Source organism: Panonychus citri, unplaced genomic scaffold (assembly GCF_014898815.1).
Source record: "Panonychus citri isolate SS breed McGregor unplaced genomic scaffold, ASM1489881v1 Contig00003, whole genome shotgun sequence".
NCBI lineage: Eukaryota > Metazoa > Arthropoda > Arachnida > Trombidiformes > Tetranychidae > Panonychus > Panonychus citri.
Window position 1 is genome coordinate 175,995 of NW_026515408.1, and position 25,367 is coordinate 201,361.

The 25,367-nt window shown below is 31.6% G+C and overlaps 8 protein-coding genes across 9 annotated transcripts; 6 read left to right on the top strand and 2 right to left on the bottom strand.

The window, feature by feature from the left end:
* Positions 1-128: 128 nt before the first annotated feature.
* LOC128388157 (uncharacterized) lies at positions 129-1,659 on the bottom strand. Its single transcript, XM_053347535.1, has 4 exons — positions 1,438-1,659; positions 1,012-1,278; positions 436-924; positions 129-372 (listed from the first exon to the last, which is right to left on the bottom strand). Exons 1-4 carry the CDS (start codon positions 1,456-1,458, stop codon positions 238-240), a joined length of 912 nt encoding a protein of 303 aa, XP_053203510.1. The 5' UTR covers positions 1,459-1,659; the 3' UTR covers positions 129-237.
* Positions 1,660-3,159: 1,500 nt separating this feature from the next.
* On the top strand, positions 3,160-5,833 carry LOC128388142 (carboxypeptidase D-like). Of its 2 annotated transcripts, none has more exons than XM_053347523.1 (7): positions 3,160-3,633; positions 3,702-3,799; positions 3,875-4,047; positions 4,127-4,314; positions 4,415-4,594; positions 5,044-5,435; positions 5,508-5,833. In XM_053347523.1, exons 1-7 carry the CDS (start codon positions 3,429-3,431, stop codon positions 5,691-5,693), a joined length of 1,422 nt encoding a protein of 473 aa, XP_053203498.1. In that variant the 5' UTR covers positions 3,160-3,428; the 3' UTR covers positions 5,694-5,833. The 2 variants fall into 2 exon arrangements, with proteins under 2 accessions (XP_053203498.1, XP_053203489.1); XM_053347514.1 differs by having other exon boundaries at positions 3,163-3,633; positions 4,409-4,594.
* Positions 5,834-6,073: 240 nt separating this feature from the next.
* On the top strand, positions 6,074-8,904 carry LOC128387936 (transmembrane protein 185B-like). Its single transcript, XM_053347251.1, has 4 exons — positions 6,074-6,486; positions 6,581-6,642; positions 6,928-7,757; positions 7,837-8,904. Exons 2-4 carry the CDS (start codon positions 6,605-6,607, stop codon positions 8,091-8,093), a joined length of 1,125 nt encoding a protein of 374 aa, XP_053203226.1. The 5' UTR covers positions 6,074-6,486; positions 6,581-6,604; the 3' UTR covers positions 8,094-8,904.
* Positions 8,905-9,144: 240 nt separating this feature from the next.
* On the bottom strand, positions 9,145-10,986 carry LOC128387932 (uncharacterized). The gene is made up of 3 exons (XM_053347237.1): positions 9,833-10,986; positions 9,542-9,754; positions 9,145-9,447 (listed from the first exon to the last, which is right to left on the bottom strand). The coding sequence occupies exons 1-3, from the start codon at positions 10,644-10,646 to the stop codon at positions 9,347-9,349; spliced, it is 1,128 nt and encodes a 375-aa protein (XP_053203212.1). The 5' UTR covers positions 10,647-10,986; the 3' UTR covers positions 9,145-9,346.
* Positions 10,987-12,740: 1,754 nt separating this feature from the next.
* LOC128388222 (uncharacterized) lies at positions 12,741-15,089 on the top strand. Its single transcript, XM_053347604.1, has 6 exons — positions 12,741-13,032; positions 13,105-13,164; positions 13,247-13,356; positions 13,416-13,812; positions 13,882-14,102; positions 14,163-15,089. Exons 1-6 carry the CDS (start codon positions 12,945-12,947, stop codon positions 14,544-14,546), a joined length of 1,260 nt encoding a protein of 419 aa, XP_053203579.1. The 5' UTR covers positions 12,741-12,944; the 3' UTR covers positions 14,547-15,089.
* A 421-nt stretch (positions 15,090-15,510) lies between these two features.
* LOC128388197 (uncharacterized) lies at positions 15,511-17,608 on the top strand. Its single transcript, XM_053347573.1, has 6 exons — positions 15,511-15,722; positions 15,790-15,849; positions 15,932-16,041; positions 16,101-16,503; positions 16,557-16,774; positions 16,835-17,608. The coding sequence occupies exons 1-6, from the start codon at positions 15,635-15,637 to the stop codon at positions 17,222-17,224; spliced, it is 1,269 nt and encodes a 422-aa protein (XP_053203548.1). The 5' UTR covers positions 15,511-15,634; the 3' UTR covers positions 17,225-17,608.
* A 2,540-nt stretch (positions 17,609-20,148) lies between these two features.
* Positions 20,149-22,205, top strand: LOC128388192 (uncharacterized). The gene is made up of 6 exons (XM_053347563.1): positions 20,149-20,560; positions 20,624-20,683; positions 20,778-20,887; positions 20,947-21,349; positions 21,419-21,636; positions 21,697-22,205. Exons 1-6 carry the CDS (start codon positions 20,473-20,475, stop codon positions 22,087-22,089), a joined length of 1,272 nt encoding a protein of 423 aa, XP_053203538.1. The 5' UTR covers positions 20,149-20,472; the 3' UTR covers positions 22,090-22,205.
* An 833-nt stretch (positions 22,206-23,038) lies between these two features.
* Positions 23,039-25,195, top strand: LOC128388234 (cell division control protein 42 homolog). The gene is made up of 4 exons (XM_053347615.1): positions 23,039-23,425; positions 23,640-23,754; positions 24,496-24,810; positions 24,884-25,195. The coding sequence occupies exons 1-4, from the start codon at positions 23,133-23,135 to the stop codon at positions 24,950-24,952; spliced, it is 792 nt and encodes a 263-aa protein (XP_053203590.1). The 5' UTR covers positions 23,039-23,132; the 3' UTR covers positions 24,953-25,195.
* The last annotated feature ends 172 nt before the right edge of the window (positions 25,196-25,367 follow it).

Sequence of the window (25,367 nt, forward strand, 5' to 3'; positions counted from 1 at the left end):
TTTGATAAACGAATCAAATCTTGAAATTAATTACTGACATGAGTACACTTGAACCATTGATATTAATAGATTCACGAAAAAATAGAAGTCAAATTATTAATATATCGAGAAACAAAGATGAGAATTGCAATTGGCTTAATTGTAATGATTGTATTTTCACGTGAGATTCATTGATTTGTTTACAATTGTGTTCAAATTGTCGAATGGTTTGTATGAAAAGTGGACTGGATGAGACGATTAAGAAGATCGAGATCGATTGTTATTCGATGAGTTTGGTGGTTCTGCTGATCCATTTTGATGGGGAGGATCAGCGGCAAATCGCAAGGCCTCTGCAAATGATAAGACAAATGATCGGCGTTGATTGTGCATTTCCTGTGAAGGAAAGAGGGAGAAAACAATCAGTATTTCATTAATTGTTGAGGATAATCAACTTACCCTTTTCTGTTCTTGGATAAAGTTTCTTAAAAATTCTGGTGTCACTTGATTCAGGTTATCAAGATTATCGAGAACGTTGTTTGAGGTTATTTCATTGATACGATTTTCCATCACATCCAATCTTTCATTAAATTGTCTGCTTAGAGTTTCAACTGAAGACTGAATTCTGGATATCGCACCGAGAATTGGTGCCAATGTTTGTGGTGATAAAGGTGATGGCGAATCATGAGAAGCATTAAAATTGGAGATGGGATTACGAGGTACCAATGGCGGTGGCATTTGGTTACTGGTATCGCCGCTCTCATCACTAGCAGGTAGAGGTGGAAGTGGCCTTGCAGTGGGCTCAAATGGTATGGAACTGGAAGATGAAGGAAGAGAAGTGCTTGGTGTTGATGATAAATTCATTTGAGATACATCGGGATGGCTCAATGGACGGCGATTTCTTGGTAATCCTCCAATTGGTTCACCGAGTGTGTTGGAACTTTGTCTCTAAATGATGAGTACAAGAGGCGGGGAGAAAAAGATCACATTAGAATCAAGACACAATCGAATCGTGGCCAAGAATAGTTCACTTACTTGGCCTGTTGTCGACGCTGACATTTGAAGATCATTCGGTCGAACTGGTTGACCAACACCAGAGGCAAATGATAGACTTTCGGGTGAATCATCTTCAGACGACATGTTTGCTGTGGTTGTTGGTACTCGGAGCAGATCGGGAAAAGTGATTGTAGCTTGTTCTGGTCGCTGAAGAGCTTGAAATCCCTCTGGAGCATCGTCTTCTATACCTGAGCCATTATCTTCATAATCATCATCATCCGATTGATTAGGATTTTTATTGGTTCCCTTTGATTCACAGGAAAAGATAAGACAAATTTTACATTGGACAAAATAGATTAATTCCTTATGAGAGAGACAATCGTTTAGGTAATTTCTTAATCTCTATTACTTGAGATGTTTCACAATAATAGATTAAGATTAACAAAAATTCACTAATCAACTCACCTTTTTATTTTCAATTAGCATGTTGATTAAAAAGTGATATCAAAGACTCAAAGAAAAAAAGTAAACACCAAATGAATAGAGAAAAGTAAAATTATCACCAATTTATCATTCGATTGAAGTTAATTGCTTGAAATTTAGACAGTCACAAGTGTCAACACTTTAATTATATCACATTTACTGAAATTAATCATGAAGATGATGAAAATTAATTGGCTGATTTGATTAATCAACGTGTGCAGTCAAATGCCAATGAAAAGACTCAAGTCAGTCAACAGATCAGCTGATCCAAAGAAATTGTTTTCTCATTGAAATTCAACCTTCTCTTTTTTTTCATTTCCAATTGTAACTGTTGATTAATTGTACTTTTATTTTCCAATTTAAAATCAATTTACTGCTATTCTCAGCCCGATGTACTTTTTAATTGTTGAAATTAAAAAAATGGACAAATTTCATGATTAATCAATGATCAAGAATCGGATTCTCATCAAAAGGTAAACAAAACAATTCATCAGGATGAAGAAATTGATATAAATGTTATTGGAAACTTTATTTTGACTTTTCCATAATCAAATCTAATTGGTGATGAGGAAAAAGTTAATCATCTCAAGTTTAATTGGTTAGTTTATTCAGTAATTAATTGTGAAAATCGCAAAAATATTTTAATTCATCGATCTGTTGATAAAAGATGAAGTGAATTGATTGTTTTGGAAACAATGTTAACAAGTTTATTAACTTTCTGATGATTTACTGTTTATTTAATTGTTTCTTTTGTTATTTATCATTTAAATTTGTCCTTGATTAAAATCAACAATCAACTAATTACATTATTACCAAGTTTATCTACCTTTAGGTTATCCAATACTATTAACCATTATATTGTTTTGTATCTAACCTTGGATTAGATTAGTGTAAAAATTGTTAAATATTCCCGTGAAAACCTTGAACAATTAGCATGATCAAAACTGTTATTTACTATTTGCTAATAACAATCAGTTGAGAAATATAATTAAAAGTTACAATTAACTTTTCCCGATTGGTAATAATTGTTCTCGTTAGATGGCGCCACTAAAATCGGATTAAATATTTACAATTAACTAAATTGTCTTGAATAATAGTTTCCTTTTTGAGTAAATTATCAATGATTAAATTTCACAAGACATTTGATTAATAGGGTTGCATTTTGAAACATCATTCAATCATGAAAATTTGGTTAAACCTTCAATTTGTTGAAAATTAGTCTTGGAAATTGATTTTTGGGCGAAGCCGCAATTAAGTAAAAAATTCAATTAATTTTCAATTAATTTACTAATTACTCATGAAAAAGTTGGGGAAAAATAAGTGATGATCAATAATGAATGAAATACATCAAATTATTGAGAATTTTGAAAAGTTTTCTTCAACTCTACCAGTTAATTGATAGTTAAATTGTTAGATTGAGTTAATGATGATGTGGCTTATGATGGGCCTGAATTTTTGATCGATGGTCAATCAATAACCTAAACGATGACCGCAAGGTATGAAAAAAAGTAAAAGAAACAAGAAAAACAAGATGAGGGGTCAATTCTAGTGGATGGTAACAATATAATTATATTCTTATTGAATCACAATCAACTAATTTGATTTTTTTTTCTTCTTCCCAAAAAAACTTGATCCCAATTTCATGCACTAACCTTTATCTCCCATTTTTAACTCAATCAATAGTTTCTACCTGTTGTTAAACGTGAAGTTGATTAACAAGTCAATCTAATTAGAAACCAGTTGTAGCAATCAGAAACAAATCTTTAACTGTTGATTCTCATTCTTATTACAATCAACTAACACCACGTTCAAGGTACATTAATAGTCTAAATTGCTCAACATGTAAATCATTATTCATTTCGTATTCTCATCTGTATCTTGTTTTTTTAAACTCGAATCAATTTAATTTCTTTCTCTCTTTGGATAACATTTTAATTGTGTTTTCTTTTGATTGTCATCATCATCGATTCACAATGAGATTGACAGTTATTAATTTCTCATGTGCTTTTGTGCTTCCATTGGTCATCCATTTGTTGGCCAGTTTTAATTTTGTCCAAAGTGAAACAACAATTAACTTTGATTATCACAATTACGATGAGATGACAATGATTTTAAATGATATTAACCGTAATTATCCACAATTAACATCACTCTATTCCATAGGAAAATCTGTCCAGGGTAAGTTGTCACAATTAAAATGATTCTTAATCCATTAACTAACAGTGAAAAACTAAATCTAATTTAAGGTCGTGAGCTTTGGGTCATGTTAATTAGTAAGGACATTAATGAAGAAATCTTAATGAAACCGAATGTCAAATACATTGGAAACATGCATGGAAATGAGGTAAAGCCTTTGATTGTCAATTGATTGAATTTAAATGGTTGATCAATTTTGTTAACAATTGAATTTGATTTTCAGGCTGTTGGACGTGAAATGTTGATCCATTTAATTTTATATCTATTAACAAATTATGAATCAGATCGATATGTTAGATATTTAGTTGATAATACGAGAATTCATATTATGCCTTCGATGAATCCTGATGGGTTCGAGATGTCAAAGGAAGGTCAATGTCACGGAGGAGTAGGAAGGTAGGTCAATGTCTATGGTGGGAAAATTTATTCTCAAAATTAATCGACCATCGAAAAAAAAAATTGTTTTCTCTTACAGAGGAAATGCTAATGGACGTGATCTTAATCGTAACTTCCCCGACTATTTTACCCCGAGCGATACTCCCCCTGAGGCTGAAACTCGAGCTGTTCAAGAATGGATTCGTAAGACACCCTTCGTCTTATCGGCTAATCTACATGGTGGTGCTTTGGTTGCAAGTTATCCTTTCGATAATTTCCCACAAGGAAGTTAGTTAACTTCGACTAGAAAAAAAAAGAAATCAAATTAACTTAAATCATTTTCATATCTTTTCCTTTTTTTCCCTTTGCTGCAACAATTAAGTTTTAGGTCCATTGAAATCAGCTCGAAATTCACCAGCACCCGATGATGACGTTTTCTACCATCTCGCCAAGATATACTCTTTCAACCATCGAACTATGTACCAGGGTAAGCCCTGCCCTGGGCCCGGTGGTACCGATGGATTTCCCAATGGAACCACTAATGGAGCTCATTGGTATCCACTCGCTGGTGAGTTTTGTTTTATTGATCATTTCTGAGATGCAATTAAGATTGGAACAATTTACTTCTATTACACAGTTGGATTACAATTAGAATTCATTTTTTCTTTTGCACTTTTTGATGAAAAAAAAAGAACTCATATTTTATCATCTCTTCCAACTCATCGATGGGATTTGAACGAAAAAAACGAGGTCAACTAATATAATTTGACCTGATTTGAATTGTCAAAATTTAGATGAACGTTAATTGTCTGTCTAGATTGTTTTTCCAACACGTTTGTGTTAAAACAGATTCTTAAATTTTCCCACCAATTGATTACAATCAATATTTACGATCAAACAATCAGTTGAATTGTATTTTTTTTTGCTCCAACTCAGTTGAAGAATTGACTTTGCCTCATTTCGCAAGCAACTATTTAGATTTAATAACTGAATTGGGTGTTAATTGTATTATTTCAGGTGGAATGCAGGATTACAATTACATTTGGGAAGGTTGCATGGAGCTGACTCTGGAATTGTCATGCTGCAAGTATCCTTATCGTCACGAACTATCCCAATTCTGGATGGACAATAAACAAGCACTTTTAACTTATTTGGGTGAAGCTCATCGAGGAGTTCGAGGCTTAATTACAGATATTAACGGTAATCCGATTCCACGAGCATTATTGATGATCAAAGGTCGAAACATTTCATTCAAAAGTTCTGATAAAGGTGAAATATGGAGAATCCTTTTACCTGGAACTTATACCGTTGAGGTGAAAGCTGAAGGGTTCGAGTCAATGAGTAAAACATTTACCGTTAATGATGGAGAAATAACTGAAATCTATTTACAATTAACACCAAACGAATTCGTAAGTTAATGTGAATCCAGTACAGAAAAATTATCTTTGTTTATTGGTTTAATTTATTTGTTATTTTCTCAGAGAAAAGGATTAGTTTCATCATTAATGCCTTCATCATCCTCATCTTTTGATTCTCATCCATTGTCACATCATAACGACACTTTATTTTTCCCTGATCAACCATTTCCATACGTTGGATCATCTTCAATGGTTCACAAGGAAACAATTTATTCAAAATTCAATCGATGGGTCAACAATTGGGGATAGAATTTAACATTTTCATACTTAATTAGGACAAAAATTTATCTAAATTACTTGTATCTGTATATATAATAATAATAATCTATGTAATTACTAGACAAACAATTGAAATCAAATTGAAATAAAATATTAAAGATTAAACGAGAGACTCAAGCTCCAAATGCTTCTTATATAAATTTTTCCTCTTAGAATAAAATCAAAACTGTTACAATTATCAAATTATTCATTGAAAATGATAATCAATCAGTTTAATTTCAAGAAGTTTATTTGTCGAAATTAAAAAAAATTCTTTTCTGTATTAATAATTGTTCTCGTTAGATGGCAGCACAAACTCCAATTTCGTATGAAATTTTAGCAGATGATTTTTTTTTCTTGTCAAATTTTTTGTCTAATTTTTTGAGTTTGTTTTGATTGTTTTGGGTTTATTTTGGTAATTTAATTGTTAGTGATTAGTGCATTTTTTTCTTCTTCTAAATTAACCCTTAACCTTTTCTTCTTGTCATCTTTTCTTAAATCGAATTTGATTTTCCTGTATTATGACTTAACCATTTACTCTGGAAAATGAATTTTTCAACAAATGTTTTCTTCAATGTCTTGGATCGATGGATTTTTCCTCTGTATCTCTAAATTGTCATCGTATAAAAGTATTGAAATCTATCAGATTATCGATTATGGATTAAATTAATTTATACTAATCAACCCTTAAAACGATCTGACAGTTTACGATTTAGTTACTTTGTTTCTATATTCATGTAAAAAATAATCTTTTTTTAGTCTATTCTGATCAATTTCATCAAAGGTAAGAGACATTTTCTATTCTTTTCTCCTTTTATCCACCATATTTATTTATTCTCGTCACTTTTACCAATTATTTCTTGATTTCTATTTCACAGAACAAAATATAAAATTCATTGGTAATGAACCTCCAAGAGCTACTTCAGGAATTCAACCCTAGGTTTGTATCAGAAAATCTCTTGTTGGTTTAAATGATAGACATAATTTCTACCAATGGTCTCAAATAGCTATTAATTAGTTATTCAATTAATATATTGAGTCATTTTATTTTATGGAACAAAGAATTTGAACTCGAAAAACAATAACTAGTAATGTAAACTTATCATGCAAAAATCGAAAGTGATCCATATTGTAATTTTTGTCTCGTTGTTTTTTGATTGACGATTTTTTTGTTTTGATGAATTCGATTACATTTTAATTCATTATTTTCTCTTTCAATTTTCAGCAATTTCGTGGTTTACACATGTCTCCTTCTATTCAGTATCCTGTTTGCTTTCCGTTTAGATGGAACCATAAGCTTGAGCTATTGGCTCGTTTTCATGCCTCTTTGGATTTGGAAATGTTTAGTTATTCTTGGTGCTATAGTTGGTTCTCTAGTTTGGATTCGAAATCCCGAATATCGGCTGAGCGAATCATCATATATTCACTTTAAATCCATGCTAATCAGCTTATCCCTACAATTGTTACTCCTGATGTTTGAACTTCTTGTCTGTGATAAACTTGAATCCGGTAGACACATGTGGATATTAGCATTTATCCCATTGATATTTATTTCTCTTCTTTCAATGGCCATTTGTATTTGGGCCTTTAAAAATGATCGTGCCTTTGAATTGGAAGTTTTCTGCGCTGTAAATGTGCTTCAGTTTATTTTCATCGCTCTTCGTCTTGATCGTTTCATCAACTGGTCTTGGGTTGTTGTTTTCGTCCCTTTCTGGATCGTAATGTGTCTCGCTATCATCGCTGTTCTTTACGCTCTTATTTTTGCTGCAATTCTTTTACGAACACCGGAAGTTGCAATTGAGCAACGAAAAGCCAGTATCCATTCAGCAATTTCATATTCTCTGGTGGTGATTCCACTGCTTATTTTTCTGGTCCTTCTTTCCAATAAATTGGATACAACATCCGATTTCGCCTTCTCACCTTTAAGGTCCACTCTTCTACACACTCCCGTTATTGACCATTTAAGACCATCTTACTTTACAATATGTATTCCTCTTTACTTTTCTTTCCTAATACTTATCTGCCTCTCTTTTAATAGTAAAGGAAACAATCAATGTAAGTCGTCATCTTATTAATCCTCATCTTTCTAATCTAATAACTAACTAATCTTGTTCTTTTCTTTTTTCTCCATCAGGGTGGTTCGGTATGAGGAAAGATTTTTGTAGTTTTCTCCTTTCTGTGTGTCCATGTCTACGAGAATATGGTAATATCTCATACAATAAGCAGAATAGTAACTTGAGTAGTCGCCATGGAAGTCAAAATGTCATCGATTCTGATCAAGTGTCTAATAGCACTAATCCTGTTACCGGTGATGAGAATAGTAAATACAAAGTCCATTCAAATCACAAGAAAATAATGATGCCCATCATGACCCTGGAATCACCTGATTAACTGGAAATTAATTTTCATCTACAATCAATTTAATTGTCATTACTGTTTGTTTACTTTTCTTCATCTACTTTCAAAGTTCAATCAAATGAGAAACCTAATCAATGCATAGCCTTTAATGTACAAAACTTTGTGACCCATGATGATTTTTAAATGCTATGGACTATGCTGATTAGAGGGATAGTTGACTTGGAATTGTAATCAATTTCAATTATCAAACAATTCATTCATTACCATGAATCACAATCATACCTCATTTTATGCAATTGACTTGAATTCCCACCTCCCACATTTGAATTAATCGCATAAACATTCAAATCATTTGGGATATTCATGATATGCATACACAATCATAATTAATTAATATCTAATCAAGGTCTATACAATGTTAGCTAATTGTAATAATTTACCTAAAAAATGTGAATAAGTTCAATCCAATTGGTTAATTGTTACTAACACCTTTCTTTATTGTCTTCGTTTATTCGTAGAGTTAATTAGAAGCACTTTTCCTTCGTTAATTTCCATTAACCCAACAATTAGCTTCCTAATTTACTCTGAGTTTTTTTTCTCAATTTCATCTTGGTCACAATTGTAACTATTAACCTTAATTATTTGATTCATTTCTCATCTCTAAATGTTTGACCAATTGACAAGATGCACACACGTAATACTATCAGTTAACTAATATCTGAATCAATAACTATTGTAATATATTATAAATATTCAATAATAACTTAAGTCTAACAATTAATAATTGATATCAGACCAATCAAATTGAAATAAAATAAGTCAACAATTTAATCCAATAACTTGACTATCAAATTGTCACCAATTTCTAACAATTAAAACTCATCAATAAAAAAGAAACCATTGAGATTACTAATTTTCAAAAGATTAATCCAGTTTATTAATCCTGATTGATTTTGATTTTCTTCTCAATCAAACATTAATCTCAGCTCAAGTTATTCAATTGGATTAAAAGTTAATCAAAGAAAGTTAATCCGAGATGATTTCCGTCTCTCTCTCTCTCTTTCTTAATTGTCCACAATCAAAATCATTGGAATTATTTTACCTTTATTTATCAATGATTGCATTTTTACATCAAATCGTAAGGTTTTTGTAAATAAAAGTTTATTGTTGAAGTTAATTGACGTAAATTAATTAGCACACACTCTCACTCATCTCAATGTGGAAAAAAAACCTTACTAGCCCCTTACAATCATCTGCTGATATAAACTGATTGCAGATTTAATGATTCAACTATTGACTGGCACCGCCAGTTTGTGAGCCTTTAGTCCATGATATTCGAGACTTTTACGATCGATGAATCCCTTTTTACAAATGGAACATTGAGTTTCTAATAAGAGAGAAAATGAGAAATAATCAGAGAATTGAGTATTAATTAGATTATGCAAGTTCTGAGATGAGAAACAATGAAAACTTAATGATACCTATTTCTTTAAATGCTTTACAGTGTCGTCCATGACTATTTAGTTTGTGGACACAGTTTTGCCTCCATTTGGCTGTGAAACTTTGACCACATGGACAATGCATGACCGAGTCCGTCCTTACTTTCTTCTTGTTGTGTTTCTTTGTGCTGTGGATATTAAGAGCTACACAAGTCAAAAATGTCTTCTTACAGAGTTGACATTGCTCACCAATAGCTATTTAAAAAATGAAAAAGAAAGGGAAAGAAATTAATAACAGGGAAATTAAATAGGATAGAAAAATAATTTACGTACTTTTTTCACTTGATTTGGTGCATATCTTTTGGTGTTCACTCCAATCAGTGATTGAATTCAAATATTCTCCGCATTTACAGTTGAATACGTTTCTTTTCATGGATAGTAAGAGTTGAACACCTTCATCATCACTTTCTTCATGAGAACGAGTCATTCCATTATTGCTGCCGCTTGTGGTGTTTGTCATTCCAATTTTTGTCGATGTTGATGTAGACCCACCTGATAAATAATTTGATTGTACATTTGTTGTAGGAATATTGGTATCGTTTTCAATCTCCATGTCCCTGAATGAGGTAGAATCTGCAGGTGACATGCTTGCAATTTGCGAAACAATGTCTTTATATTCACTCATTTTCAGCAGAATGTAGTTTTGTCCTCTGTGGTTTGTTGCCAACTGTAAATTTCTCAATTTTGCTTGTAACATTCTCTCTCTGATTGATAAATTATTAATAATCTTAAACTTTTCAGCTTTATGAGGTATATTTGGTAAGTGTGTGGAAACAGGATCAGTTTGAATTGATATATCTCGAGTATCATGACATTTTTCATGTTTGATTTTTATAAGATGAGCATCAATTTCACGTATTGGATTAATCTGATATCTTATGGATACAGTTTTCTCTTCTAGCTCTTTTAAAATGTTATTCTCTCTCCTTAGAAGGTCAATGTTTTTCTTAATGTTTTTGATTGTCTCAATCAAATAATCTCGTTTTTGATGAATGTTACATGGGTTTTTGGTATTTGGGGTATGCCCCTTCCTCAGATCAATCATAGCTTGAGCTAAGCGCTCTTCAAGAGATAAATCTACTTCCATGTTGCAAGGTAATCACACACTCCGAAAAAAAAATTGATACAAAAACAGAGGAGTGGAAAAGATGAATGGAAAGAGAGAAAAAGAGAAAGGGAAAGTGAAAGAGAAAGAAGAAAGAGAAAGACAAATATAGGAAGAAAAAGATGAAAGAAAAAAAAAGAATTGAGAGAAGAACAAAGTGAAAAATAAATTGATACAATATATAAATAGATGATTTCACTTGTGATAAAAGTTCCAAGCAATAGTTTACACAAATTTTGATAAACAATTACGAAAAAAAATTAATTATTACAAATAAAAATAGAAAAATGATTAATTGTTCCAATAAAAACAAGTCCAGAACAAAGACAAAAATCTGAGTTTTTTTGTTTTCTTTTTGTTTTCTTTTTCTACTGAACCACAGATGGCGCTACTTTCGAAGATGCTCGATAAATAGCCTCATTGTTATTCTCACTGAAAACTTTCATTCTTAATCAATTTCTGAACGAAATTATTATTAGTTAATTGTTGTTAATTTCTAGTCTTTTCTTGGGTTAATTGGTAGCAATTTACTAGACATTTCCATTAATTCCGACAATTAGCTCTTCCTGATTTTCTTTCAAATAACTTTTTTCATCATCGACTAATTTAATCAATTGATTGACGAAACGATTATTATTCAATTGTTGTTACCATTTGATAACAATTTAATTATTTCACGAACAAAATTCAATGATCAACTTTGATGACCTTAACAATAAAATAATTTTGCCTTAGGTTAATCAAGTCGATCAACCGATGGTAAACTTTCAATTACGATTAAGCAAAAGTTAATCAAGGTCATTTCCGGGTTTCCTTTAATTAGTAAATTATTTATCGAGGACAATTAATAACTATTATCAACATTTCTACCCTTTGTTAATTGTTGTTTCCAATTGGGAAACAATTAGTTTTCTTTGATTCTTATTTTGATTTGTTGCAGTTAATTGTTAATCATTATAATCAGTAAGTGATTAACTTTATTTCCTTGTTGATGAGACAATTAATCATATGATTTAATATGATTACATATTTTGACTTAGCAATTAAGTTTAGTTACACTGACGGAAGTCACAATCAATTGTGTTTGGTTAATTTTCAAACGGTAATTTAGTAATTATAATTCATTGGAAACTTAAATCATCAATTGTAATCTTTAATCAAATCAATCCAACGATTAAAGATCAAGTTTTGGTCAATCAAAAAAAACAAACAATTTAACAAAATTGACCCAAAAGTTGATTGATCATCCTGAAAAGGTTAATGGTCGAGTTGAAGAATCAAATCAGAATTAATTGTAAAGTTAATCTTATTTACCAAATTGATTGAATGATTATCGTTAATGAAAACTAATCATTTACCATTAGAAGATCAAGTCAGTTGATTGAGAAGCTGCTTAAATGTTACGAACAAATAATCAAACAAAGAGTAGAAAAGATTATTCTGATGATTAATTAACTAATTAACTTATATTTGTTGGTTCCTCCTCATTTTGACAGTAAAGATTTTAAGTGAATAGTGAATTTTGAGTTGAATCCTTTTGTCTTTGAATTGAGTAAGTTGAAAAGTCACTGATTCATCGGTATTAATTGCTGATTAGGTTGAGAGTCCGAGGCCCTCCGGGCCATTAATTGATTACTAATTAGGTTTATGTCTCACACCTAACCAAAGATGACCAAACTTCATTCAGAACAGCACCAAGATAAACCAAATTAATATCAATTGAAATGAATTTTAGGAAAATTTTCTCTTAAAAACTAAGAAAATTAACAAAGACAAAAGGATTAAACCAAAGATTAACTATTCACCTAGAAGCTTTATTGTGAATATGAGGACGCACCGAAAAATTTTTATGACCTTGAGTTCAGAAGTTATTCAAAAAACAAATCTGTTAATTTAACGTAATCGCCCTGTAGATGCTCAAAATTCTAGAAATAGTTTTAATCGGTATTTGTTCAAAATGTTCACGGCTCATTTACGATCGATAATAAACTCATTTGCATAGTGATAATGATAGAGATGAAGTCAAAACTTTTAATTTCAATTCAATTTTTACTCTATTTAGGGAGGAGACATTAGATTTAACTAAAAACTGATAAATTAATCGAAAAGGATTAACTATCAGTAGATTGGTAGCAAATCCGGTCCGGAGCTTCATTAGTTTGCTTTGGTTTAGGAAAACATCAGTTGATTTTTATACGTTAACTAATTAACCTAATCAGTTGAATTTTTGATTTCTTGTCAATATTTTCATTCATTTTCTTAACAATTGAGTTTTTTTCAATGGAATTGGGTGATTTACCTTACGATTGTCTATCGTGTATATTTGATTGTATTCCTGATCTTAAATCGCTTTTAGATCTGTCAACAGGTAAGAAATTTTTTTGTGCTTTTTTATTTAGAAATGAGATTAATTCATGCATGTATTGTCATCATTGATCAGTTTGTAAACAATGGAACATTTTGGCGAATCAAAGATTGAAAAAAATTCGACATTTACATGGTAAGTTAATAATAAAAAGGTAATTTCATTGTGATTTGCAAAAATATTAACTATACGTCTTTTCAATTCTCGTTGCCCAAAGTTGAGCAAGATATCGATTCTGACCTTGCAGCATCTCCCAATCATCTTTACACGAACGATGTTGGATTGATGGAGAGAGTAAATGTCTCGAAAATGTTTCCAAATCTAAAGGTGAGTTCGCTTAACAAGAAAAAAATCTTTCTCTAATCCATTTCTCTTCGAACTTCAAGTTCTTCACCAAAGATTATACTCTTGAAACCACATGTACCTGCAAGATGATGGTCAATGTTTTGTCCACTTCGAAACCATTAATTGGGCTCATTTGTGAAGATCCATGTCTCGTGTCAAATTCTCTTGACATTTTGTGTCATGTCGATATCGATGATATTGTTAAACACTGTGGTAGCCTCGAGTACCTGGATTCATTGTATCGACCTTTTCTTGGCAGTTATTTCTTAAAATATAAATTTGGTCAGAATGTCAAATACTTCGAAGGTTCAATTGAAGGATACGACGACGATGAGGAAGATAAAAATTATGATTTCATGTTCAAACAAATATATTTGCTATGTTATTACTTGAAACAAATGCCAAATCTTGAAGTTCTGCATCTGAAAGAACCACCAAGTAATTATATTAATGGATTATTTACTATCTGAAATCATTCGGTATATTAATGACTTTTTCTTTACTTAGTTGAACCTCGTCTTTGGCCTTTACCGAAAAACATGAAGTTAAAGCAGATCGATTTTGACAACATTACGACAAAAACATTGGCCTTCCAGTTTTTATCTCGTTTTCCCAACTTGCGAAGTGTTTCTTTTAGCATTCGATCAGTGACAAACAAAGATGAAATTTTCGAAGTTTCCAACCCTTACCCGAATATCCAAGATTGCGCTCTACATATTGGAGGAATAGTAAGTTATCTGTGGTATTTTATGAATTAACCTTAATTGCGAATTCTATTTATCATCCAGTATCAGAACTTGCCTGTCGGATCGTTTAAGCTGATTAAAAGTATTATGGTCAAGTTCCCTAATTGTACAAACCTGTTCATCCATCTCCTGAAAAATATTGCAATAACCAATGAGGATTTGATCGAGACAATCAAAATTTTACCGCATTTAACTCTATTAGTCTTGGATATAAAGAATTGGGGAGATACAAATACTATTGAGACAATCAGTAAATTCTGTCAATCGTCAGGTCGTCGAATATCCTTTTACTTGCTTCGCGATGATCGAATATGGAATCGCACGACCAGAACTGGATCATATACACGATATGCATTGAACAAAGATGTGGCGAATCATTTGAAGACCGACAACAAATTCATTCGAAGCTTTTTTCGTTGTGAATGAAAAGAATTGAATTTCTCTTCAATCTTTCGGTTGTTCAATATTTGGTTTTTCTTATTACATGAAACAACAAGTGAAAACCATCATTTATCATAATAATAATTAGTTTTATTCTCGATCTCGATATTGACGTTTTGAGCTTTCATAAGCTCAATCAGTCATCTTTCCTCTATACTTTTTTTACTTTTAACTGAGATTATTACAATAATACAGTTCCACACAATTTTCAAGTGTTTTGCTTACTATTCAATTGAATAAATAAATGACTCAAATCATTAATTCTTCAAACAGCATTTAGAGAAATGAAGATGCAAACATTTCCCAGTGTACATAATTATCTGGACAACTAAAATAAATCTCATTTGCTTAGGAAAATAATCTAAATCCATTCAAGTCAATAAACTTTTTTAATCTTTGATAAAAGTGAAAAATTGATTCATGAAGATAATAGATGTTGATTGATATGATATTTGAATAAACGATAAAAGTGATTAATGAAAATATCTTTTTGTTCAAGAGAATCAAATATCAGCAAATGATTTCAGCTGAAAAACTGTTAATTATTGAATTAAATGCCCTGAACTATCCGTTTAAAGTAATTTATATTCAACTGATTGAAATAAACTTGGAAAATATGAAATTCATTGAGAAAACGTTTCACCTATTAGAGATTAGGTTAATTTTGCACAATTGATTGGTAACTATGAATGTAGATAATAATGAAGTAGCACTCAAGATATGTCTGTCAGCTCAACATTTTCAATTTTCCGCTAATTTTTTTCGGCTTGAGGTTCGATTTGAGCGTTTCAGGAGCTCCGGGCCTTTCTTTGGCCATAACGAATAATAATAGTGAAGATCTAATTTGACAAACACAATTAACTGGACAATTGAGTCCATTTTCATAAGTAGCTTGAAACTTGAGCCGAAAGGAAATCAGCTTTAAGCAAAAATGTTGAGCCGACGGACTTGATTGTTTTTATTTTGCAAAAATCAATTGATTAAATCAATCTGATTTATACCAGTTGAATTTATCAGTCCAAAAAATTGAACGTTCTGTTTGTTATTTTCTAAAAATAATTACATTTGTGACAATGGAATTGACTGATTTACCTTACGATTGTTTATCGTATATATTTGATTGTATTCCTGATCTTAAACTGCTTCTGGATATGTCAACAGGTAAGAAAATTTTGCTACTTATTTTATTTAGAAATGAGATTAAATTCATATTTCTATCATTGATCAGTTTGTAAACAATGGAACATTTTGGCGAATCAAAGATTGAAAAAAATTCGACATTTACATGGTAAGTTAATAATAATAAGGTAATTTCATTGTGATTTACAAAAAAATTAACTCTGCGTCTTTTCAATTCTCGTTGCCCAAAGTTGAGCAAGATATCGATTCTGACCTTGCAGCATCTCCCAATCATCTTTACACGAACGATGTTGGATTGATGGAGAGAGTAAATGTCTCGAAAATGTTTCCAAATCTCAAGGTGAGTTCATTCAAGTAGAAAGAAATCTTTTCTAATCAATTTCTCCATCTAACTTGCAGTTCTTCACCAAAAGTTACACACTCGAAACCACGTGTACCTGTAAAATGTTGGTCAATGTTTTATCAACTTCGAAACCGTTAATTGGGCTCATGTGTGAAGCTCCATGTCTTGCCGCGGGTCCAAAGGATATGACTCCTTGTTGCCACGTCGATATTGATGAGATTGTTAAACATTGTGGTAGCCTCGAGTATCTGGATTCATTGTATCGACCTTTTCTTCGTAGTTATTTCGTAAAATATAAATTTGGTCAGAATGTGAAATACTTTGAAAGTTACATAGAAGGTTACGACTATTATGAGGAAGATAAAGATTATGATGCCATGTTCAAAGAAATATATTTTCTATGTTACTACATACAACAAATGCCAAATCTTGAAGTTCTTCGTCTGAGAGATCCACCGAGTAATTATGATGACGTATTATGTGTTCTCTAAATTGACTTTTTCTTTACTTAGTTGAACCTCGTCTTTGGCCTTTACCGAAAAACATGAACCTGAAACGGATCGATTTTGAGGACATTACGACAAACACATTGGCCTTACAGTTCTTATCTCGTTTGCCCAATTTGCGAAGTGTTTCTTTGGACGTTCAATCAGTGGTAGATGAAGATGCTGTTTTCGAAGTTTCCGATACTTACCCCAATATCCAAGATTGCGCTCTACACGTTGCAATGGTGAGTTTTCTGTGGTATTTTATGAATTAACCTTAATTGTGAATTCTATTTATCATCTAGTATCAAAACTCGCCTGTCGGATCATCGAAGCTGATTAAAAGTATTATGGTCAAGTTCCCTAATTGTTCAAACCTGTGCATTCATGTGCAACAAGGAATGACGATAACTAATGAGGATTTGATCGAGATAATCAAAATGTTGCCCAATTTAACTCTATTTGTCTTGGATGTATGGAATTGGGGTGATGCAAATACTATTGATACAATCGATAAATTCTGTAAATCAATAGGTCGTCGAATATCCTTTTACTTGCTTCGCGATAATGCAAAATGGAATGACTTACTTAGAACTGATTTATATACACGATACGCATTGAACGAAGATGTTGAGAATCATGTGAAGACCGACAACAAATTCATTCGGAGCTTTTTTTGTTGCGAAAAAAAGTAAAAACTCTTCATCTTTCTGCTATTAACTTTTAGATTGTCAAGATAATTCGATTCTTTTTCTTGCCAAGTGTTTGTTTACTTGTTAATTGGGTAAGATGAGTGTTAATGGTTGGAGGTGATGCTAATATTTATTCAACACACTTATTCCTGTGTTTGTTTAAATTAGGTTAGGTCTTCATTAAAAGGGTCAAAATCTACAGAGGAAGGCCCGGAGGGCCTGGGACTATCAAACAAGCGCACAATTAACCCAAAATTCAGCTATATTTTGACATTTTGAGCTAATGGACACCAACAATAATTGTTTTGAATAACCATTGGCTCAACCTTCAACCATTAACGCTCATCGCACTGTTAATTGAATCAATAAAGGATTCGGAATCATTAATTTAAACAGTTGAAACTTTTTTAATCTTTGATAAAATTGAAAAATTGGCTCATGAAGATAATAGATGTTGATTGATTTGATATTGGAATGAATGGTAAAAGTGATTAATGAAAATATCTTTTTGTTTAAGAGAAGCAAAAAAATATCAGCAAATGATTTCAGCTGAAAAACTGAGCTTCAAAGTTTCTTTGTATTTTCTGGAATCCTTTTTGTTTAAATAAAGAATAAGGAAGATGAAGGTACCATTTGGTAAATCGATTGGTCTTAGAATAACATTCATCTTATCACTGTGTATGTTCAATATCATGGGTTCGATCATGATTAACTCAGTCGTCGAGCTTATTGAAATTAGTAATCAACTTGAACCTAACAACTGATCAAAAATCAACAAGGTTCATATTAGTAAATGGCCACACTAACGAGAGCAAAATGAACACAAACTTCACTTAGTAAGAGATGAAAACGATATTCACACAAATGTGACAGAGGTAAAATTTTTGAGGATTACGATGTTATTGTCGAGGAAATTTATTCATTAATTAAAGCGCAACAACAACAATACAACATTACGACAAAAACATTGGCCTTCCAGTTCTTATCTCGTTTTCCCAACTTGCGAAGTGTTTCTTTTAGCATTCGATCAGTGACAAACAAAGATGAAATTTTCGAAGTCTCCAACCCTTACCTGAATATCCAAGATTGCGCTCTACATATTGGAGGAATAGTAAGTTTTCTGTGGTATTTTATGAATTAACCTTAATTGCGAATTCTTATTTATCATCCAGTATCAAAACTTGCCTGTCGGATCGTTGAAGCTGATTAAAAGTATTATGGTCAAGTTCCCTAATTGTACAAACCTGTTCATCCATCTCCTAAAAAATATTGAAATAACTAATGAGGATTTGATCGAAATAATCAAAATTTTACCACATTTAACTCTATTAGTCTTTGATATAAAGAATTGGGGAGATGCAAATACTATTGAGACAATCGATAAATTCTGTCAATCGTCAGGTCGTCGAATATCCTTTTACTTGCTTCGCGATGATCGAATATGGAATCGCACGACCAGAACTGGATCATATACACGATATGCATTGAACAAAGATGTGGCGAATCATTTGAAGACCGACAACAAATTCATTCGAAGCTTTTTTCGTTGTGAATGAAAAGAATTGAATTTCTCTTCAATCTTTCGGTTGTTCAATATTTGGTTTTTCTTATTACATGAAACAACAAGTGAAAATCATCATTTATCATAATAATAATTAGTTTTATTCTCGATCTCTATTTCCCAATGTACATAATTATCTGGACAACTAAAATAAATCTCATTTGTTTAGGAAAATAATCTAAATCCATTCAAGTCAATAAACTTTTTTAATCTTTGATAAAAGTGAAAAATTGATTCATGAAGATAATAGATGTTGATTGGTATGATATTCGAATAAACAATAAAAGTGATTAATGAAAATATCGTTTTGTTCAAGAGAATCAAAAAAATAACAGCAAATAATTTTAGCTGAAAAACTGTTAGTTATTGAATTAAATGGCCTGAACTATCCGTCTAAAGTAATTTACATGTATGATGTAGGCTTTTTGAATTTTCTCAGCACTGAGATAGTCGATAAACCTTAGAATAACGAGAATAAGCAGAAATAATTAATTTTTTATTTCATTTGAAACTTTCATGATTTAAATTAAACTTATCACTAAAATATCATAGACAGAATGAAATGTTTGAATCTGTTTCTGAGCCTATTTAAAGTGTTTCACTTGAATTTTAAAAGAAAATTGTTAATCCTTTAAATCGCTAATCTGTTTCATTTGATCTTTAAGCCGTTTCAGTTTCTCTTTAAATTGTTCATATCGAACGACTGTATATTCGATTCTCCCTCGTTTTCACAATATTTTAAGTAAACATTGAAGTTAATCCTTTTGTCTTTGCTAGATTTAAATAGGATGAATGTAAAATTTTTGCGATTCATAGGTATTGTAGCTGAGTAGGTTGAGTGTCCGAGGCCCTCCGGGCCCTTGGTTATTTTATTAATTATGTTGGAAGTCCGAGGCCCTCCGGGCCGTTGATTGTTATAATTAATTAGGTTTACTTCTCACACCTAATCAAACCAAACCAAAAATTACCAAACTTCATTCAGAACAGCACCAACAGTTTCAACCAAATCTATCAATTGAATGAATTCTCTGAAAATTTTAGCCTGAAATAGTACTAATTTACAAAGACAAAAGGATTAAACTAGAGATTTACTATTTACTTAAAAGATTAACGAGAGGTCATTGTGAAAACGAGGAGACACCGTATATTCAACTGATTGAAATAAACTTGGAAAATATGAAATTCATTGAGAAAAACGAAAAAGAAAAACCTTTTAGAGATTATGTTAATTTTTAGCAATTGATTGGTAACTACATATAAATATGAATATATACTGTATAAATGTAGATAATTGCACATTCTTGTTAATCTTTTAATTGAATCGTAGCACTCAAGATATGTCTGTCAGCTCAACATTTTCAATTTTCCGCTAATTTTTTTCGGCTTGAGGTTCGATTTGAGCGTTTCAGGAGCTCCGGGCCTTTCTTTGGCCATAACGAATAATAATAGTGAAGACCTAATTTGACAAACACAATTAACTGGACAATTGAGTCCATTTTCATAAGAAGCTTGAAACTTGAGCCGAAAGGAAATCAGCTTTAAGCAAAAATGTTGAGCCGACGGACTTGATTGTTTTTATTTTGCAAAAATCAATTGATTAAATCAACTTGATTTATACCAGTTGAATTTATCAGTCCAAAAAATTAAACGTTCTGTTTGTTATTTTCTAAAAATAATTACATTTGTGACAATGGAATTGACTGATTTACCTTACGATTGTTTATCGTGTATATTTGACTGTGTTCCTGATCTTAAACTGCTTCTGGATATGTCAACAGGTAAAAAAATTTTGTGCTTTTTTTATTTTGCATTAATAGATTCATATTTTTATGATTGATCAGTTTGTAAACAATGGAACATTTTGGCGAAACAAAGATTGAAAAAAATTCGCCATTTACATGGTAGGTTAAGTATAATAAGGTAATTTCATTGTGATTTACGAAAAGATTATATTAACTTCACTATCTTTTCAATTCTCCTTATCCATGGCCAAAGTTGAGCAAGATATCGAATCTGATCTTGCAGCATCTCCCAATCATCTTTACACGAACGATGTTGGATTGATGGAGAGAGTAAATGTCTCGAAAATGTTTCCAAATCTAAAGGTGAGTTCGCTTAACAAGAAAAAAATCTTTCTCTAATCCATTTCTCTTCGAACTTCAAGTTCTTCACCAAAGATTATACTCTTGAAACCACGTGTACCTGTAAAATGTTGGTCAATGTTTTATCAACTTCGAAACCATTAATTGGGCTCATGTGTGAAGATCCATGTCTTGCCGCGGGTCCAAGGGATATGACTAGTTGCTGTCACGTCGATGTTGATGAGATTGTTAAACATTGTGGTAGCCTCGAGTATCTGGATTCATTGTATCGACCTTTTATTCGTAGTTATTTCTTAAAATACAAATTTGGTCAGAATTTGAAATACTTTGAAAGTTATATAGAAGGTTACGACAATTATGAGGAAGATAAAGATTATGATTTCATGTTCAAAGAAATCTATCTACTGTGTAACTACTTGAAACAAATGCCAAACCTTGAAGTTCTTCGTCTGAGAGATCCGCCAAGTAATTATGATGACGAATTATGTGTGCTCTAAATTCATTTGAGATACTAATGACTTTTTCTTCACTCAGTTGAACCTCGTCTTTGGCCTTTACCGAAAAACATGAACCTTAAACAAATCGATTTTGAAGACATTACGACAAACACATTGGCCTTTCAGTTCTTATCTCGGTTGCCCAATTTGCGAAGTGTTTCTTTGGACGTTCGATTGGTGGAAGATGAAGATGAAATTTTCGAAGTTTCCAATACTTACCCGAATATCCAAGATTGCGCTCTACACATTTCAATAGTAAGTTTTCTGTGGTATCTTATGAATTAACCTTAATTGCGAATTCTATTTATCATCTAGTATCAAAACCCACCTATTGGATCATTGAAGCTGATTAAAAGTATTATGGTCAAGTTCCCTAATTGTACAAACCTGTGCATTCATCTTCAAAAAGGAATGACGATAACTAATGAGGGTTTGATCGAAATAATCAAAATTTTACCACATTTAACTCTATTAGTCTTGGATGTATGGAATTGGGGTGATGCAAATACTATTGATACAATTGATAAATTCTGTAAATCAACAGGTCGTCGAATATCCTTTTACTTGCTTCGCGATAATGCACATGTAAATTCCACACGCAGAACTGGTTTATATACACGATACGCATTGAACGAAGATGTTGCGAATCATTTGAAGACCGACAACAAATTCATTAGGGACTTTTTTCGTTGTGAACAAAAGTATTGAATTTTTCTTCAACCATTTGATTGTTCAACATTCGATTTTTCTTATTAAATGTAACGAACAGTAGAAATTATCCTGAGTCTCAATAATAAACTAGTATCGTTTTCGATCTCGATTTTGCTTTTTAAACTTTTCAAAGCTCAATCCAGTTAACTCTTTATCTTTAGGCTGCTGTTGCTATTAACTTTTAGATTATCAAGATATTAATAATTCGATTCTTTTTCTTGTCAAGTGTATGTTTGCTTGTTATTAATAATTGGATAAGATGATTGTTAATGTTTGGAGGTGAAGCTAATATTTATTCAACCCAATTATTGTTGGTGTTCATTAGCTACAAAATGTCAAAATTAAGCCGAATTTTGGGTTAATTGTGCGCCCGTTTGGCTGTCCCAGGCCCTCCGCTGTCCTCTGAAAAACTGAGCTTCAAAGTTTCGTTGTATTTTCTGGAATCCTTTTTGTTTAAATAAAGAATAAGGAAGATGAAAGTACCATTTGGTAAATCGATTGGTCTTAGAATAACATTCATCTTATACCTGTGTATGTTCAATATCATGGGTTCGATCATGATTAACTCAGTTGTCGAGCTTATTGAAATTAGTTATCAACTTGAACCTAACAACTGATCAAAAATCAACAAGGTTCATATTAGTAAATGGCCACACTAACGAGAGCAAAATGAACACAAACTTCACTTAGTAAGAGATGAAAACGATATTCACACAAAGGTGACAGAGATAAAATTTTAGAGGATTACGATGTTATTGTCGAGGAAATTTATTCATTAATTAAAAAAGAAATAAATCTAATTCCATGTAAAAAAGTTTCTTCATAAAAAGTAACGGGATTTAGTTTAATTGTATTTGTCGCTTTCATGAATCACTTTTTTTTCATTCTCTATAAATGATCCAGATGTCGCTTTTTACAGAGAAATTAAATCAAATCAAATCAAATTTATTGTTTTTCTTGTTTACAATAAAAGAGTCAAGTTGTTATTTTTTTCCCAATTACTTGATAGAAAATTAGAATTTAACTGATTTAAAGAAATCATGGTGATTGTAAATGATGGAAATGACGATGGAGTTTTATCACCTGTAGAATGTGCAAAAAATGAATCATCTAATAAGTTGAATGATTGTTGCAACAACAACAATACAACTGCGACTCAATTACAAGAGGGACAACAACAAACCGGTGAATCGCTTTTGTCACCCGATGGAATCGTCAACTCAACCAGTCCATTGAAAATTGTGGTCGTCGGCGATGGTACAGTCGGTAAAACGTGTATGTGTATCGCTTACACCCAAGGAATTTTTCCAGACAGTGAATATGTTCCAACAGTGTAAATATTTGATTCTTTTTTCTCATCGTATTTTTATGTTGATCTAATCCATTCGTTATGATGGTTGTGACTAATTTCCAAGTTAAGCTCCATCCGATCAATGCTAATCCATTTTCTTCACTCATTTAATCATTAATCCATCTAATCTCTCTCTCTCCCTTTCTCGATCTCTTCCTCTCTCGCTCGCTTACACTCAAACCAATCAACAAAAAAGATTTGAAAATTACACCGGAATTCAGGATTACCATGGATCAAATTATCAATTGGCTCTTTGGGACACTGCAGGTCAAGAAGATTACGAAAGACTAAGACCTCTCTCTTATCCAGGGGTAATTATCATGAATCCATTTAATTTTATGTAATCGATTCTGCTACTACTTGATAATAATCAAAATTGTCAACTAGAGACAAAAAAATGTTCAAATCAGATTTACAGTTAATCTCATCTAATATACACTTTGATCATCCCCTCCTACAATAGATTGATACTTTAAATATAATTAATTGTTTGTTTCAAATAATCAGCTTCTTGTTTTCATTCAGTATCATGGATAATTCAATAACCCTTCTGTTGATAGTTGACACTTATCAATTATATTCCATATCAGCTACTTAAACAATCAACACCATGAAAACAATCACAATGGTCAGAAAATCATGACATTCAACCCGATTAACCTTAATTGCAAATGAAGGTTAATTATATTTCCATTTAATTTGAAAATTTAGTTGCTTGTTTGTATTATAACTTTTTACTCACCAATTGTGCTTGAAACATAACCTTAAATGGTTCAAACTGCAATTCCCTAGATGATAATCATGATGGAAAATTATTCATAGTCAAATGACCTCGCAATTAATTGATTATCATCACAAATGATTCAAATTACATAGGAAAGAAACCACATATTTGGGTGGTGATTGGGAATTGATTGTTGTCATTTTATTCATCTTCCTATTAAAAGTTTAATGAAATAACTTCTACTAATTAACAAGTTGCTTTAAATTCAGTATCTCAAAATGATTATTTGTCAATGACTAACTTGATCTCTCTCTCTCTCTTCCCATAGACCAATGTGTTTCTATTATGTTTCAGTGTTGCCAATTTAAATTCCTATCAAAATATTACAACTAAATGGTTTCCAGAAATCAGGGAACATGCACCGAAAGTCCCGTTCGTTTTGGTTGGAACCAAAAGTGATCTCAGACCTGATGATAAATCCTCATCTCCTTGGTATCGATCAAAGTGCATCGACTTGACATCTCAATCAAATGGATCTGAGGAAACTTTTATTACCACGGACATGGGTCGTAAATTAGCTCGTAAACTGAATGCTTCCTGTTACGTTGAATGTTCAGCTAAAAGTCTTGTTGGAATAGAAAATGTAATTTATTTTATTCTTTATTCATATGTACAATTTGATCTCAATTGTCATTTTTTTATCATTCAATCTCCAGGTAATTATGGAAGCTATCAAAGCTGGAATTGGTGACGAGGACAAGAAACAACGATGCATAATTATCTAAATTTACATGACGATTTATAATTACCGATCAATCGAAAGGATTCCAGAAAACACAACGAAACTTTGAAGCTCAGTTTTTCAGCTGAAATCATTTGCTGATATTTTTTTGCTTCTCTTGATGAACAAAAAGATATTTTCATTAATCACTTTTATCGTTTATTCCAATATCATATCAATCCACATCTATTATCTTCATGAATCAATTTTTCACTTTTATCAAAGATTAAAAATGTTTTTACTCTTAGACTTGAATGGATTTGATCATTTTCAAATTAATTGAATTAATTTGAATTATCTTTCACTTCTCTAAATGATTACTGAAAGCATTTATATCATGAATTAATGATTCGAGACATTTATTGAATCAAGTAACTAGTGAACAGACACTTGACAGTTAAAAAACTAAAGTGTCAAAA